Below are 18291 nucleotides of genomic sequence, written 5' to 3' on the forward strand. Positions count from 1 at the left end.
AACTAGAAGTGAAATAGACTAGCAGTCTACTCAATTCTTACTTAATCTGTACACTGGATGAGTTTTGACTCAAGCAAATATAAGTCTACCTTGAATCATAAGAACAGTCATGGACCCTCAATCAATTCCCAGAATGGGGCCAGTTTACAAATCCAGAACCCCTCAAATGAAGGGAAGGCCAGGCCCCTTGAGGAAGAACTCAGCTACACTACCAAAAATGTATACTGTTAGTCTTTCTTCCACCCCTCCCCCAAAGGGACCTATGGCCTTTTACCAGGGTGACTGTACTTAGGAGAAAGGGCATAATCAGAATTTTGGGGATTAGTGGACACTTACTCTGAACTGACACTAATTCCAAGAGGCCCAAAACATAACTGTGATCCACCAGTCAATGTAGGGGTTTATGGAGGTCAGGTGATCAATAGAATATTAGCTCAGATCCATCTCACTGTGGGTCCCTAAACCCCTTCTGTGGTTACTTCCCCAGTTCTGGAGTGCATAATTGGAATAGGTATAATCAGCAACTGGCAGGATCCCCACATTGGTTCAAATGATAAAAGTGTTTAACCCTCTATTTTTAAGGAAGAATAATATGAAAATTCACATGATAGTCTGAAATAGCTTCTAAATGGCTATGCTCACATTCTCCATATATAAATTAAGATTCCTAAAAGTATATTTCATTAACCTACCAACTCATGGCATAATTAAAATCTATTCTGTTATATCAGGTCAGAGAAGATTCTTAAGATGACTTTGTCTTACTCCACAGATGGGCTTTTCAACCTCGGAAGCATCCTTGAGAAACATCTGGGCTTTACTTCCTTAGCTTAGAAAAATGTGTGTATTTCTCTAACCTGAACTTTTATTCCCTAAGGAACTTTGAAGTCTTTCCTTTCTAGCACGCCTTAAGAAAAAAAATAATAAAGTGGAGGTGTGTATATAAGAAATTTCAACTTAAATATAAAACTGAAGGAAGCCATAGTCTGAAGAGACACTTTTGAGAAATTCGATTGTAATTTAGACATTAAAATAGCCTAAAATGGTTATGATTTGTCTCTTAGAAATCAAACCAATTTAGAAGGTTTTTAAATTTTTCTTATATTCATTGTTCTTACATTTGGCCTGCAAATGTTAAGTTGATTCTGTTTTTCACATTGAGATTCATGGTACTATTGACTACAAAAGTAAGAGGTTTTCTCAAATGTATGATTTTGTACTCTGTACTTGCACATCTAAAATCCTATCTTTTCCCTCTGTCCTGTCCCTTAGAGGAGCTGGTATACTTTCTTTTACTATATATAACAGCAAAAAAGATTTTCCAAAGTTAATACTACCTATGAGAGTTTTCTGACTTTCAACAAGAATTTAACCTTTTAAAAACATTATTCATTATTTGCATGAAGACTTGAAATAGATTCTGGTCACACACTATAAGCATCAAACACACTCTCAGATAATATGATAAAAGAAGATGTGTTGGCCCAGATATGTTACCATCAGCAAAATTTAAAAGGGCAGAGTAACTCAAGTCCCTTTCATTTTGGCCCAGTGTTCACATTCACTGGTGTATCTTGCTTGCTGAAAGTAGATTTGCCTCTACTTTTGATTCCTTAGAGCAGTCCTTCTCTACCTTTTTCTCATTATGGCACCCTAAAAGAATCTTTTTAGACAGTTTTTTCTCTAATCACTCTTTACCATGAAATTTTAGTGCCACAGATATATTGTATACCTGTTTATGTGCCATATGTAGACCTGTACTTAATACATAAAGAGATTTTTTTCACTCTCTCCCTGCAGAAACCAATTTTTGCCCCGTTAGGGGTTATATCACCTCCACTGTGAATGTGTGCCTTAAGAGAGCCTGCTGGTATATGGCTTAAGATGTAAAGCAAACATTTTTTGGATCTCTTAGGAGATTTATGGGAGGTTTCTTAATTTGTTCCTTGGCAGAAACATACCTGACTTTCTGGAGTGAAAGTCATCTATCTGATATCTGATACCTGTGGCTATCTGGAACTTAGCTACAGCTCACAGATTAAGGAAAAAAGCAATCAAAATAGATATCTCAAAGTAAGCACATTGAAGTTAATCTACTTTTTTCACTGAGGACCCCTCAGATAGACACTTTGAGCCTGTTGATTCTTTTCTTAGGCGAAACTCTATTATCTTTGGTAGTTTCTTTTCCTGTTTGATTGTGACTCAGAGCACATCAGAAGCCACAAGTCACAAGGCAGTAAAGTGCTTAAGCTGCCACAGACAGGCACATCAATGTCAGTAAAAAGTGACAGCTGACAGTGAAGGAAGAAGGAAAAACTAGGAAGTATAGGAGTTATTAAGGCTATTTTGTGCAGGAGCCAGTAAGCCCAAACACCTCCATAGTCCTTGAAAATAACACCGGATTATAGCACAGCACAATTTTAATGACAAGAAGGACTCTTCTGGCAGGTCTCAGCAGACATTAAGCACCTACTTTATATCAGAGACTTTGGGTAAAATAAGGAGCAATAGCGACTGTCCTGTTAGGATTTTCTCTAAGGCGTGTTTTAGAGTTTTCGTCAAAAATGATTCTAGTAAGATGAGAATTGGTCCATAAAGGAATTAGCTTTAGTTATCTGATTGACGTGTGAACCAGCACATCGATACTCAATGATAATATATGCAAGAAATGTGTGCCTTTTGTAATATCTTTTAAGGAAAATTGCATTTTATTGGGTTAGATGACACTGTCACATGTAGTTTATGTGATAATTTTTGTCATTTTCTTGTTCCTTTGGCTATTCTCAGACCACAAACTTCTCAATTTCCAGTACTCTATTTCCTCTATCCTACAAAGCTTTCCAGAAGAAGAGGAAAGGGAGGGAAGGGCAATGTCTACCCATTTCCTGTTAACCTCTATTAGCATAAGAAAATACTGCCATACCTTTTGTTCAATAACCACTGGAGTTTGCCTGAGAAGTTCTCCTTTCATCTCTGTGTGCCCCTCCAGATTTGCATGACTTTGACTCCAGGCTGTTGAAAGTCAATCTCTGTTTTCCTTTCGCCTTTAACCCTCATAGTACTATGCACCTGTGAACATAATTTGATGAGAACAGATTGTAATTTAATATTTGTAGAGTTTGATGTACGTGTAAGAAAAAAAGAAAAAGTATCCATGTCTTCCTTCTCTTTTCATCAAGATGTTTTCCATGTAGGAAGTATTTTAACTTGGCTTCTTTTCATTTTCTGGTTCTACTTTTCTAACTCGGTGCATTTACTGGTTGTGAAAACGCTAGTCCTACTGATTGGATATTCTTACCTGGAATTAAAGTGGGAAATAATTCACTAAGTTAACTTTCCTTAGGCAACCAAGAGTTTAATATGGTTTTGTTAATGAGGAGGGGTAGAAATTCGCAATGGGATAAAATGCTAGTTAGGTCTAAAATGGTTCCAGAATTAAGTATTAGGACTCCATCGCACATATCCACCAGCTCTGCCTTTCCAGAACTCTTGTTTAGGTTGTTTATGACAGTCTTGCTAAATATATTGGCACTATACAAGAGAATACCAGGATTTCTATAACTTAAAAAGCATTTTGCTTATCCTAAAGTAAACAAATGTCTTTGTAAAACTAGTTCTCAAATACATGTTAATGGCCTAGGTTAGAGCTGCATATCTACTGTTGGTGTGTATTCACCCCATTTCATAGATTACTACAGCAAGCAAAACCTAGTGCCTTGATACCTAATGTGTGAGTAACCAGGGAAGACTATTGTTTTTAATAAACCATACTCCCATGGTATCTAATTCTTATGGACTAAACTGGTCGGTGAATTTGTGATTGTCTTGGGCATATGTGGTAAATATTCCCAAAGGGTAAAAATGTTTGATACTAATGCATTCCTAAAACGTCGAATTATATATTTGCATGCCTTGAAGTAAGTAGAAGATAACCATTAACAAGAAACTTTTTTTTTCAATTACCCAGGGGTTACTCTGGTGGTTGATGTTAATCAGTGTTTGGAAGGAAAAAAATCAAGTGATATTTTGTCTGTATTGAAGTCTTCCACTTCTAATGCAAATGACATAATCCCGGAGTGTGCTGACAAATACTATGATGCCCTTGTGAAGGCAAAAGAGCTCAAATCTGAAAAAGGTAAGTTGGTTTGTTACTTTAGCACAAACTATTTTAAATACCATTTCTGTGGTATTATATTTTCTTAATTTTAAGACAAGTATTGCTTTCAAATTAATATTTCTGTAATTTTTTGTCATCTATGGCTAAGGAAATTAGGAAAAGTTTTAAATGTTTCTTTTTAGTTTTGGAAAGCTATGATGAGCTCAGTGGCAATATATGGATGGCATTAAGAAAATGTCATATTTGAGAATCTGTGCCCTTATACAGGTCATGCTTCTTGATTGATTTATTCCAATGGGTAGTCCAGTGATATAAATAGATGTTTATACTAATATTTTCTCTCACTTAATCCTTTGTGATTGTACAATATTAAGTAGAGGTAAAGAGTAATTTTGAATATATAAAATAAAGTACAGTAAGCCAGTCTGCAAGGGATCAGTTGGCAAAGCTAGGCAACTAGTTATGCCTACTCAATCCAACGGCAGAACCTACATTGTTAGCTCTGGAAATAATCTTTGAGACTATACAGTTTGATACTCATTTTTCAGATTTGGAAATTCACATTGGTAAGATTTCAGACAGAGGAAAAGAATGGTAGACCCAAGGACAATTAATTTTTAATCCAGAATTCCTTTAGTAGATTTTACTAAGCACCTACTATTTCCTAGTGTCAAGGATCAAGGTGGCTCTCAACTTCTAGGCTAGTGTTTATTTGTACCACATTGTAGGTCATCTACAGGATAGTATTCATCTTTAAGAAACTAGTGTGACAGCGTATGGCCGTAGAAGTAGAGCTTAAGAAAAAAAAAAAAAAACTTTTTTTGTCCAACTTGATGTTTGTCTAGTAGTACCCTATGTACTTGCTTTCAAGTTTCATATATTTCCAACTTGGAGATTCCACCTTAAAATTCAGTAAATTTTCTATTAATGAAATGACCACTCTCTTACTTGGCATCTGGTCACCCTTGAGTCCCTCTCTGTTCCATTCAGATCTCTTCATCAAGAATTACTGTAATGTCCCCTGTCTCATCCTTCATTGGGAAAGAATTGCATAATTGTATTAATGAGCTATCCTAATTTCAAATTCATCCTGGAAAAACTTAGTTTATCTTCTGTCTCCTAAACTTGTCTACTTCGTTTTCCACGTGTCATATTTGGGTGACTATAGTCAAATCCCTTTGTATCCAATTCAGAAACCTAGGAAGTGCTTCAGATTCATTCTTCTGGGAATAAAAAAAGGCAGCAAGACTTTTGTCAACTGAGATCATATTGAATCTATAGATAACTTTGAGAAGTCTTGCCATCTTAACAATATTCTGATCCATGTACATGGGATGTCTTTCCTTTTAATCAAGTTTAAAACTCTTTCAACAATTTTTTGTAGTTTTCAGCATACAAGGCTTGCACTTGTTTCATTAAATTTATTCCTAAGTATTTTATCATTTTTATTCTATTGTAAATATTGTTTTTTAATTATATTTTGGGATTGTTTATTGCTAGTTTATAGATATACAATTGACTTTTTATTGAGAAATAATTTATATGCCATAAAATTGTCCTTTTAAGGTATGTAATTAAGAGGTTTTTAGTATATTCACAAGGTTGTACATCCAACACCTCTAGTTAATTCCAGAACATTTTCATTACACCAAAACAAAACCCAGTACCTATTAGCAATCAATCCCCATCACCCACTCCCCAGCCCCAGGCAACTACTAATCTACTTTCTGCCTTTGGCCTGTTTTGGACATTTCATGTAAACAGAATTATACAATACATAGCCTTTTGTGTTTGGCTTCTTTTACCTAGCATAATATTTTCAGAGTTCATTCATGTAGTATTTGTCAGTTTGTCCTTTTTTGTGGCTAATATTCCATTGTATGAGTATGCCACGTTTTGTTTACCCAGTCATCAACAGATGGAACCTGTATTCTGTGCCACCCTCTCCCCCCAACTTTTGGCTATTCTAAATGAGACTGCTATGAATGTTCATGTCTGGGTTTTTTCGTGGGCATATCTTTTCATACAACTGATTTTTGTATATTGATCTTGTATCCTGCAACCTTGCTGAACTCATTCTAATCATTTTTAGTACATTTCTTGTGCTGCCATCTGCCTTAATAAATACATTTTCGCTGAAATCCAGCCACACATTAATTTATATATGATCTATGGCTGCTTCCCTGCTGCAGTGGTAGTGCTGAGTGGTTGTTTCAGAGACCCACAGCCTGCAAAGCTGAAAATATTTGCCTTTTTTTTCCCCAAGATGAAGTCTCGCTCTGTCACCCAGGCTGGAGTGCAGCAGGGCAATCTTGGCTCACTGCAACCTCCACCTCCTAGGTTCAAGCAATTCTCCTGTCTCAGCCTCCCAACTATCTGGGATTACAATTACATGCCAACATGCCTGGCTCATTTTTGTATTTTTTAGTAGAGACGGGGTTTCACCGTGTTGACCAGATTGGTCTGGAACTCCTGACCTCAGGTGATCCACCTGCCTCGGCCTCCCAAAGTGCTGGGATTACAGGCATGAGCCACCGCACCCAGCCCCTACTCTCTGACTCTACAGAAAAAGTTTGCCGACCCCTGTTCTACAAAGAAGAGCATCCCAAGCAATTAAAGACTGATTTTCACCCCCCGATAGAACTATGAGCATTGTTTCAGGCATGCACAGGATGATTTATTCTTATCTTTTTCACCTCTGGTTCTAGGATGGCTATCTTTTCCCAAACTAAAACATCCACCATTCGGTGGATGGATTACTCAGCCTTACAACTCAGTTTAACGCTTCTGTATGTTCGCGTATAATTTTGTCTGGAAGGCATCTAAAAAGTATGCCTCCTTGTGGAATGTTCATCACCTCTTAACTAACTGTTATCAGTCTTTTTTCTAAGTAACAACCCAACTATATTTCTTAGGAAAACTATTTGGAACCCATGCTGGAAAATAGCTCTCCTCAGCCTCTTATCTAACTACATTCAAACTAGATGTGAAAAAGATAGGAATTCTTCTTGCCTATTACCTACTGACATCCTAACCCAAGTAAAGCCTTCTAATGCCATTCAGATCTCTTCATCAGGAATTACTGTAATGTCCCCTGTCTCATCCTTCATTATGAAAGAATTACATAACTGTATTAATGAGCTATCCTAATTTCATATTCATCGTGGAAAAAACTTAGTTTATTTTCTCTCTCCTAAACTTGCCTGCTTCTTTTCCCATGTGTCATATTTGGGTGACAGCTAAAAACAACAGAAAAATATAAGAAGTTCTAACTTAGACTAAACTAAGTCAACTGCTATCAAGTGAGCTTTAGGCTCATTGCCTTTCCAGGTAAATCAAAGTTCAAGTGAATTGACCATTGGTGATTGGCTTTTAACCAACTAAGAAATTTTTTACTTCTCAGTTTAAGTGATGGGAGAAACATTTTCACCAGCTTTGCTTGCTTTCTTCCCTTCCCACTGAGACAGTTGCGTTAAGAAGGGTGATTATTCTTCTGAAAACATTTATGAATCTGACAACTATTGGTAATTGAAAATATCATAATTGGCTGGTCATGGTGGTTCATGCCTATAATCCCAGCACTTTGGGCGGCTGAGGCGAGTGGATTGCTTGACCCTAGGAGTTTGAGAACAGCCTGGACAACATGGCAAAACCCATCTCTACAAAAAATACAAAAAATTAGCCAGTTGTGCATGATCCTGTGGTCCCAGCTACTCTGAAGGCTCATCTGAGCCTGGGGAGTTGAGGCTGCAGTGAGCCTTGGTCACACCACTGTTCTCCAGCCTGGGTAACAGAGTGAGACCCTGTCTCAAAAGCAAGAAAGAAAGGAAGGGAGGGGAGGGGAGGGGAGGGTAGGAAGAGGGAAGGAAAGGAAGAAAGAATAATAATTACTTGTAAACATCCTAACTTGACTGTACAGTGTATTTTGTAGTAGACCCATGTTTCTAAACAGATGAACCAGCTGTCTGACTGCCCATTGAAAAGAGATACATCTCTCTTCCTGGGCATTGACAAACAGAAAGAACAGGTGAGGGGCATTTAAAGTCAAATGAAGCATTAACACATATTAAAGACCTTAAAGTTACCCCTGCTTAGTTATTTCAATGCATTTCAATATTCTGTGAAGAAATTCACTTGAACTTTGATTTACCTGGAAAGGTAATGAGTCTCATGCTCACTTGGTGCAGTTGACTTAGCTTAGTCTAAGTTAGAACTTCTTATGTTTTTCTGTTGTTTTTTGCTCTCAGGTCTGGGACCAGAATTGTAACCATTCAACAAAATAAACAGATTTCTAAATATGAGGTTTAGCCCATAGATTCATGAGGAGGAGATATTCTTGACCAATTGAAGTCATAACTACCATAGGTTTTTCTATCACCCCCCTCCAAAATTAAGTTTCAAAAAAATTTTTTTTTCTCATTTTGTGTGGTTGCATAGCACAAAATAAGTCAGAGGAACCAGGAATTTTCTTTTTCCCTACTTTAGTTGACCTTTATGTTGTGCTTATGCCATTTTGTACTTTGAGTAACGTTGTCTCTGCAGGTTCTGCTTTGGTTTAATGCCAATCATTGGCCCTCCTTAAATAAGGGCCACAGTCCTTGTGGGTATATCCGTGTTGGAGAAATTGCAGGTAAACTTTGCAAGCAAAGAGGATCTTGCCGATTGGTCTCCTTTGTCTACATGTGTTGTTGTTTGCATCTACCTGGGACTTACAATTATTATTTGCTTTTCCTTCTCTTTGACTGTTTTTGGCCGAACATGTTTTTATCATCCTCATGAAAGATTTAAGTTCCAGAACTAGCCTTAGACATTTGTGTCTCTTCCTTTTCCTTGGGTTGGCAGGCATCTGCCATTAAATACATCGAATTTATTCCATGTTAGTGGGTCATTTCTGATGCCTTTGACTGTCTGAAGGTTTGGTGAAAAACATATTCATTTATTTTACATATTAAAGAAACTACGCTAATGTTTAAGGGTTCACTGTGTCTCTATAGAATTTAACAAGCTTTTTTCTTTAGTGTCTAGTGAAGGTTCATGGCTCAAACTCAACCTGCATGAAAAATATGACTACTATTACAACACTGATTCAAAAGAGGGTTCCTGGGCCATACCTGAATCATGCTTGTATAAAGAATCATGGCTCACAGGAAAAGAAATCGAGGTAGGAGGTTGGTGTTTGATGGATAACTGTACTGTATAAAGTTAAATTTGACTGGTTGTCTATTTCTGAATTATGGAAGTGATGAGAGGAACTAATTGATTTATCTAAAGGCTGGATATGTAAGAAGATCTTCATGAACTGCAGTTGAATGTGGCTGCATTGTTACTAATGTACAGAATTTTTCCCATATTGGCTTAACAAAACCAAATAGAGCAGGGGGAAGAAATATTTCACTATTTATTTGGGATGGTAGATTATCCTAAGAAATCAGTCTTAAGATTTTCCTTGACTTAATTAAGCACAATTAATGATAATTCCTGGGTTGTCAATATTTAAAAGGTATTTCTTTCCCACCCATCTCAGCCTGCAACTTAACATTGTACCTTTCAAACCAAAATGTCATTTTTTTCTACAAAGTGCTAGAGAGGGCATCTCTGCCACACATGGCCCCAGCCATCTCCAGGACAGCTTCAGAAGGAAAGAACAGAGTTGGGCAAAGAGCAGGATGGGTAAACATTAAACGTTTGCTTCTTCTGAGATGGTCATCTTAGCGTGTTTTCATTGCTTAACATTTCTAGAGCTCTGGATGTACCCATGTCCAAATGTAAGTGCTAACATCACAACTGAGTGTATCTTATACTTGGCTTTCGATTAACTGACATAAAAATTAGCCATGTGTCCATGTATTGCACTAACCAAGAGTTATACATGATACATTGAATTGAAATTTCTATTTAACTACTAAAGGTCCCTTTTAACTAATCCTTGACCCATATTTGAAAGCTTTCTTCTACCAGATTTTACTTATTGAAAGTTATTTATCCCTTCTCTCATCTCTTTTTAACCAAACTATATAGATAGTACCTGTTTGAGCTTCTCGTTAGAAGTAAAGAAATAGTGCATTAGTGAACATAGCGTCGGTATTGACTATTAGGACATTTGTTAGTTTTTGTTTGTTTCTCTTTTTGAGGGGACATTTGTTATTTTAAATACAGAAAGAAGAAACTCATTCAGAAAAGTCTGTATTAGGTGAAGCCCCATCTTTACTAAAAATACAAAAATTAGCTGGGCATGGTGGCGAGCACCTGTAATCCCAGCTACTTGGGAGGCTGAGTCAGGAGAACTGCTTGAACCCAGGAGGCAGAGGTTGCAGTGAGCCAAGATGGCACCACTGCATTCCAGCCTGGGCAATAAGAACTACACTCTGTCTTGGGGAAAAACAAAAAACAGAAAAGTCTGCATTAGAATCTCAGGTTCAGATGCTTTTTCTCATTGTAAACAAGACTGGCTGGAGTCTCAGGGGTCCTCCTGATTTCCCCGTGTGCCTTGTCCATTGTAGTCCTAATTCCCTCCCAAATATTCAGCAATTTTTATATATACAGGAGCCCAGGGCTGAAGTATTTACAAAAAAGATAACAAGAGCAAAGCTAGGAGAAAAAGTACAGCCAGAAGAGCTCTTTTGAGCTTCAGTTCTAGATCACTGAATTTCATTCATTTTTTAGGTGCCCTCCCTACATAGAGGAATGAGAGGAGCACTTTGACAATAGATTATTTGTATAATCATGGCTTTGTTAGATCTGAATATTTTCTCACAACATGGGAATAGGGGGACTAAATGCTTCGTCAAGATTTCCTGAAACAAAAGACTTAGCTATAAACAGGTAGTGAAGTAGATCTTGCCGAATGGCCTTCTCTGTGAGGTTCTTCTTTGCTTTGTCTGAGGTTGGTGGGCAGCCGTGAGGAAACAGGTAGGGGTAAAGTCAGAGGAATGTGAAATTGGAATCAACCCTTGTAGCAAGATGTCTGAAACAAGTTATGGCCAGAAGGAACCTTTCCAGCTGGTGTCCCTGCAAATACCCAAAGAATGTGTGGGATTGCGAATGAGGTCTCCTGAAACCATAAACATAGCCAAGTACCCCTCGTTTGTATAGAGTTTCACTTTCCAATATACTTTCACATCACTTTGATCCCTAAATTATCCTCTAAGTAGAGATAGAGCAAATATTCTCATCTTCTGTTTTTCTAAGTGAGGAAATTGGGGCACAGAGTAGGTGAAGCAGCTTGTGCTAATTCTGCAATTTGTGTAGATTTTGTCAATTAGCAGATTTATTTCCAGTGCTTCCAACTTCTAGTCTAGTATCTTTTCCACTTTTTCATTGTTTTTGACACAGTCACCAGTATCTCTGAGTGGTTTTGTCATGTGCCCATTGCTCTGGAATTAATAAGCCAAGTTGGTGGCTTAAGAAATACATAGGTACTTTAAAAAGTGAGTAATGCTTCCCAGGAGGAATACTCTTGAAGTGATATTCACCAACATTGCTTTGGATTTAAAAACAAAAGTTCGACCCAAAGGATGTGAAACCCGCCGGTAATGGATCCACGCATCGTAATATGTTTAAAGAGAAAATACTGATGATAATTAAATTCTATCTTGGAAAAAAACAAGAACACACATCTTACAGAATCATTAAAAGTCAACATCAAAGATATTGCAGTGTAGCAGTATTGCAGACAGAATCACCAATGCAGTATTTACTGAAACTTAGAGGAAAAAAACGTGATCTGAGTCTGACCAATGCTACCAAAAATGCTTAATGACAAGAAGATAGTGAAGAACACAGTTTAGTGACTCATTTCGGATGTTCAGAGGTTGTACAAGTTTTAGGAAAATGACATTGTAGCAATGGATTATTAGTGCTAATTTTGAAGAAAAAAATGAAATTATAGACATGCTAAAAAATTATGTGCTATGGTTGACAAGATGTATCAAACTATAAAGAAGTAGCATCGAAGATTTAAAATTTAGAATAAAAAATTGGTCATGTGGCATCCCAAGATATACCCAAGGTATAACTTTTTGTTATATCGAGCATCAGTCTGTTAAGATTATTAACCAGTGGAAGGTCTAACACTGTTATAAAAAAGTTGTGTTTCTTCTAAACAACCTGAAGTTACCAGTTTTATTCAATGAATGCGTACATATATGTCTTCTCTTAAAGATATGTATGCATCTTTTGCATGATTTCACTTTTAGATCTTTGAGTTAACCAACCATTAATTCCAGTTGTACTAAATAAGAGTCATCAGCTATAGAAGTGACAGTCCAGTCTTTCTTTGCATCTCTCATCGGGCATAAAAGTAAACCCTGTTCATACCCCACGTGAAACTTTCTTATAACCCCCTTCTTCCTTTTTTCTCATTCTTCTAGATTTCTGCCATCTATCCTTAATAGCACTTTTCTTGCTCCTCCTCCCACCCCTTTTTCTTTTGCCCCAGAGCATCATTCTGAGTTTGGCCGCAGCTCATTACAGGGGTCTGCCTACTCTGGCCTGGGGAAGAAATGGGAAAGAAGTCTGAGGACCTCATGACCATTGCAATCTTTTCCTTGGCAGCCCAAGGGAAGTGGGAGGTGATGCATGTTTTTACAGCAAGCACCCTTGTCCCTTTACATTCTGTAGAGATCAGGCCTCATGCCTCGTCCTTGCCAGCATCATGCATACATCTCTGCTTCCAAATCCTGAGATCATTGAGCTTTATTCTCTTGCCACCTCAGCACCAAACTCAGAGATTCCAAAATCATAATTGCTAGAAAGAAGCTAAGACAGTTTCATCCCTCAGCTCTGCTTACATTTGTTTTTAAACCAAGCCAAAAGGAGACATCTATATTATTTTCTAAAAGATAAAATATCAGAAGCTATTCTATGTGTGCCTTTCAGCTGATGTGTGAAGTGTAACCATAAGAAATATCTCTTGCCAGGACATAATTGAGGAAGTCACAGTAGGTTACATTCGTGAAAATATATGGTCTGCTTCAGAAGAGATGCTTCTTCGCTTTCAAGCCACAAGTTCAGGACCCATCCTTAGGGAAGAGTTTGAAGCTAGAAAATCATTTTTGCATGAACAAGAAGAGAATGTGGTCAAAATACAGGTATGTGGATCACCTACCACTGTTTGCAACAAACTGTCATATCACCTGAAAATGTTTTCTTTGATAATAGTCAACTACCAGCATTCCTATAAACAAATCTGACTGCATATTTTTACATAATCAGTGCCCCTAGTCTACTTCACTAAGGCTTTAAAATGGAAAGCATTTTGATGATGAATGACTTAACCTATGGTCTTCTAGAGAGTATTTAGGAGCACTGCAGATTTGCACAGATCTACCTGCTGCCAACTTAGTTGGACCCAAAGGGATATGCCTTGGATCAGAGTTGAAATCATACCTGACTTGGGGGCTTTACAATTTGGCTTTTTTGTGGTTAGTGGATGTTGAGTGGCATCTTAGTTTCTGTGCTGTTCTAGCCTGAAAGAACAGAAGAACTAATGAAATAAACAGATTTAGCATCTCTAAGAATGTCTTCTACCTTCTGTAATCTGTCACTCTTCTTTTAGGCCTGCAGGAGAAAACTTCATTCCCAATTTTTTTGCTATAAATTGTTCTTAAGTTTGCATGACTTGTCCGAACTTTCTGATTGGCAGGAGAATTTGCCAGGTTTAGATGTTTCTCTTCTGTATTCCTGTAGCACCCCCTACCAGTCACCAGACTGGTTTGTGAAAGGCTGTGAGTTTGTTCTTTTTATTGTGAGTTCAAAGGGGTATTGTTAACAACTGGTAAAGTCTGATGCTGGTGGGTTTTTACTTCGAAGCTTCCTAAATTGAACGTTTTTCTGTGGAAGAGCTTCTTTTTTGTGTGGTCACTGGTGAACTCATCTGCTTTTCCCACCTAATTGTAATGTCCAAGGCAGAAAATGAATTTTACAAACATTGTCTTCCTGTATCTTGCACATGATAGATGCTTACATGTTTAAAATTTGCTTAGAGCTTAAGATATTATTAGCAAAGCAGAAATAATTAATTTTGTAAAAGAAATTTCTACTATAAATCTGAACACTCAAAGGATTTTTCTAGGTGGGCCAGTGAGTTTCCAATTTATTCCTTTAAACAAATAGTAGACAGAACACACAGGAAGTAAACAAAAGCCTCAAAATAGTCATCTGCACTGATGAGGCTCTAATTTTGCACAAATTTCACATGGCAGCCAATATAAAATTTGGACCCCACACTCTCCAGTCTCGGGGCACACAGCAGTGTTGCAGTTGGAAGGTATACCACAGAGCCCACCAGTACAGAATCCCTCTGTATTAGAAACCAGGGCTGAAGGATGAGAGAAACGGGGTAAGGACAGGAGCGATCATTTGGAGCCTTTTTCCTCCACCTCAGCAGAGGCAGAAGAATTGACGAAGCAGTCATCAAACCATGAAGTCACCTCACTACGCCTTTTTATCAGTCTTCTGACAATTTTCCAAAACAGAGGGCGTGAAGCCTAAGGGTAAGCCTACTTCACAGATGTGGACCAGAAGTGAATAATGCAGTCAGTAGGAACCTGCTGACCCTTAAAACCAAGAGCCGGTGAACCAAAAGGTGTCATGCTAATCTCATTTCTCGCCAAAGTGACTGGTTCACCTTCAAGTAGGAAAATGTTCTGATATCTGAGAAGTTCCCCTATGTAAAACACTGTGGGCTTCCTAGCTGGCTGAATTGCCCCAGATACAGTAGTTTTAACAAAATTGGAGAGAAATACAAAGGCAAAGCTCCTAGGCCAAGGCCAGCTATACCCCAGCTACACCACCCTCCCTGCCGTCAGTGGTCTGCCAAGGAAGTGAGTAGTGGTACAGAGAATGTGCATGATCAACGTCCAGCACTCTGTCTCAAGTGCTTATGGAGTTAATTGGGAGGTGCCCAGGTCAATATAGAGGAAGTCAAAGATAATCTACATAGCCATATTATTTTTGAGCAGTTAGAAGTCCCCAGTAAAATCGCCTGAGTGAGCCAGAAAGAAAAAACTGCTCATAAACAAAAAAGACTTTATATCAAAAACAGAAAAAGGAATATAACTTGCAAAATATAAACGGAGTAGACATCTAGAGTTACTCTTCCAGAAGACAGGAGAGAATGTTATACTGAAACTGCTTTATACTGTCAAGGAATTTGTTAAGACGTGGACTTAATGAAATAAGAAGACAACAGAATAATAAAATAAAAAGACAGCTGACAGCTAAGGAGAGGAAGAGAAATAATGATGTCATAGAATGTAAATGAATTTATAACTGCAGAATGCAAAATAGACACTGAGCATAATTGGAGCAGACACAGAAAGCTTCAGAAAAATCCACAAAAGATGAGAGAAAGAATAGATTATTAAAAGCACACTTTCTCATCTGAAAAATATAATGCCCATTTTATTGCAGGGTGGTAAGGACGGACTGCAATAATTCACATAACAGAGGTTTCCTAGTATGTGCTTCTCAAGTGCTTGATAAAGTTTAGAAGTGGCAAGATGATAGAGATAATGACTCAGAGAGCAGATAATGGGGATCCAATATTGATACTGGTGATGTGGCACAGGAAGACTTCAGAAAAAAATCAAATAGGATAGAATAGGTAACTACAGGAGGAAGTTTTTTTCGTGAACTGAAAAAAGCTAGTATACTACTTTTTAGGAAAGGATATAATAATGGTAAACACCAAAACCTAGCCCTGAGATTTAATGAATTATTGAACTTCAGCTCAGGGAGTGCCACAAGCATCCCGGTGAAGAAAAATAAGCTACCCTGAAGGAACTTCACTTTGCCAGGAGCAGCGGCAGAGTCTGTGGACCAAGAGGAAGGGGATGGCCTGGGAGAGTCGGTCCTCAGTTGTTTTAATGTAACTGACTACTCTTACAGATCGCTGGATTTTTTTTTTTTTTTTTTACCTTCGGACGAGGGAGAAGAGGTAAATGTTTAGGGCTTTATTGGCTAACCGAAATCACACAAGTATTTTGTGCATTCAAAGTTGGCATTGGTAATTTGAATATATCTGTACTGAGTGTCCAGTTATCAAGCATAGCAGCCCGTGTATCAAGCCAGATTTCCCAGCGAGGAATAAAGTCTATAAAACAGAGCAATGACCTCTGAGGTCTAAGTGTTTTGACAGACTTCTTTTATGCAGATACTCTGCACAGAAAATATATTTGTGGTACTAGAAAACAAAACAAATAAGATGGCTATTATAAATTTTCCCACAAGTTCCCATACCAGGCAGGAGAATGAGACTGCCATTTTTGTAAATCTATTTTTTTTTTTTTTTTGTAAATCTATTTTTTTTTAAAACAGAGTCTTGCTCTGTCGCCCAGGCTGGAGTGCAGTGGCACCATCCCAGCTCACTGCAACCTCCACCTCTTGGGTTCAAGTGATTCTTATACCTCAGCCTCCCAAGTAGCTGGGATTACAGGCGTGCACCGCCACACCCTGCTCATTTTTGTATTTTTTATAGAGACAGAGTTTCACCATGTTGGCCAGGCTGGTCTTGAACTCCCGGCCTCAAGTGATCTGCCTGCCTCGGCTTTCCAAAGTGCTGGGATTATAGGCATGAGCCACCACACCCGGCATGTAAATTCCATCTGTCTGTAATTTTCCAAGTTTCTTTATATCAACTTTATACCCATATTTGCTTATAATAAACAGCCTCTAATTAGAGAAGAGCTTACAATATCATGGCTATGCACAAGTGTTCTGTTGTTGGTACATAATAGGAAAAGCTTATCTCAATGGAACTAAAACTTACAGACTAAAAAAAGAAAAACAGAATTTTGGCAAATGAAATATGAGGTAAGTAGTATTCTGCTTCTATGGAGCAAAAAAAATTCTTTTATTGTTATACTTTAAGTTCTGGCATACATGTGCAAAATGTGCATGTTTGTTACATAGGTATACATGTGCCATAGTGGTTTGCTGCACCCATCAACATACCATCTACATTAGGTATTTCTCCTAATGCTATCTCTCCCCTAGTTCCCCAGCCCCTGACAGGCCCCAGTATGTGATGTTCCCCTCCCTGTGTCCATGTGTTCTCATTGTTCAACTCCCACTTATGAATGAGAACATGCGGTGTTTGGTTTTCTGTTCCTGGGTTAGTCTGCTGAGAATGATGGCTTCCAGCTTCATCCATGTCCCTGCAAAGGATGTGAACTCATCCTTTTTTATGACTGCATAGTATTCCATGGTGTATATGTGCCACATTTTCTTTATCCAGTCTATCATTGACAGGCATTTGGGTTGGTTCCAATCCCTTACTATTGTGAACAGTGCTGCAATAAACATACCTGTGCCTGTGTCTTTATAGTAGAATGATTTATAATCCCTTGGGTATATACCCAGTAATGGGATTGCTGGGTCAAATGGTATTTCTAGTTCTAGATCCTTGAGGAATCGCCACACTGTCTTCCACAATGGTTGAACTAAGTTACACTCCCACCAACAGTGTAAAAGCATTCCTATTTCTCCACATACTCTCCAGCATCTGTTGTTTCCTGACATTTTAATGATTATCATTCCAACTGGTGTGAGATGGTATCTCATTGTGGTTTTGATTTGCTTTTCTCTAATGACCAGTGATGTTGAGCTTCTTTTCATGTTTGTTGGCTGCATAAATGTCTTCTTTTGAGAAGTATCTGTTCATATCCAGGAGCAAAAAAATTGTATTCCCAGCCAAGATGCCTTTGTTTGGAAAGGTAACAAAACTCATAAATGTAGGAGAATACCAGAAAAAATTACGTAAATAATAATGAGATGAAACATAATAATGAACTCTCAAGGTAAATCCTGGTGGCACACAGAGTTAATCCTTAGTACATAAAAAAAAAAGAAGAAGAAGAAGGAGGAGGAGGAGGAAGAAGAAGAAAGAAAAGAAGAAGAAGAAGAAGAAGAAGAAAAAAACCAGAATGGACAATCCTTAGTACATTAAAAAAAAAAAAAAAAGAAGAAGAAGAAGGAGGAGGAGGAGGAGGGGGAGAAGGAGGAGGGGGAGGAGGAGGAAAGAAAAGAAGAAGAAGAAGAAGAAGAAGAAAAAAACCAGAATGGACAATCCTTAGTACATTAAAAAAAAAAAAAAAGAAGAAGAAGAAGGAGGAGGAGGAGGAGGGGGAGAAGGAGGAGGGGGAGGAGGAGGAAAGAAAAGAAGAAGAAGAAGA

At 37.9% G+C, this 18291-nt stretch overlaps 1 protein-coding gene across 3 annotated transcripts in view; it reads left to right on the plus strand.

Annotated features, from left to right (window-relative positions):
* The window catches only part of IQGAP2 (IQ motif containing GTPase activating protein 2), a 315690-nt gene that overhangs the window by 235183 nt on the left and 62216 nt on the right, over positions 1-18291 (plus strand). For all 3 annotated transcript variants that reach the window (XM_033179907.1, XM_033179908.1, XM_033179909.1), the window contains 3 exons: positions 3968-4135; positions 9136-9278; positions 13036-13206. In XM_033179907.1, coding sequence (XP_033035798.1) covers positions 3968-4135; positions 9136-9278; positions 13036-13206 — 482 coding nt within the window. The remainder of the gene's footprint in view (positions 1-3967; positions 4136-9135; positions 9279-13035; positions 13207-18291) is intronic.

The sequence above is a fragment of the Trachypithecus francoisi genome, unplaced genomic scaffold, assembly GCF_009764315.1.
Source record: "Trachypithecus francoisi isolate TF-2019V2 unplaced genomic scaffold, Tfra_2.0 Lachesis_group2, whole genome shotgun sequence".
NCBI classification, from domain to species: domain Eukaryota; kingdom Metazoa; phylum Chordata; class Mammalia; order Primates; family Cercopithecidae; genus Trachypithecus; species Trachypithecus francoisi.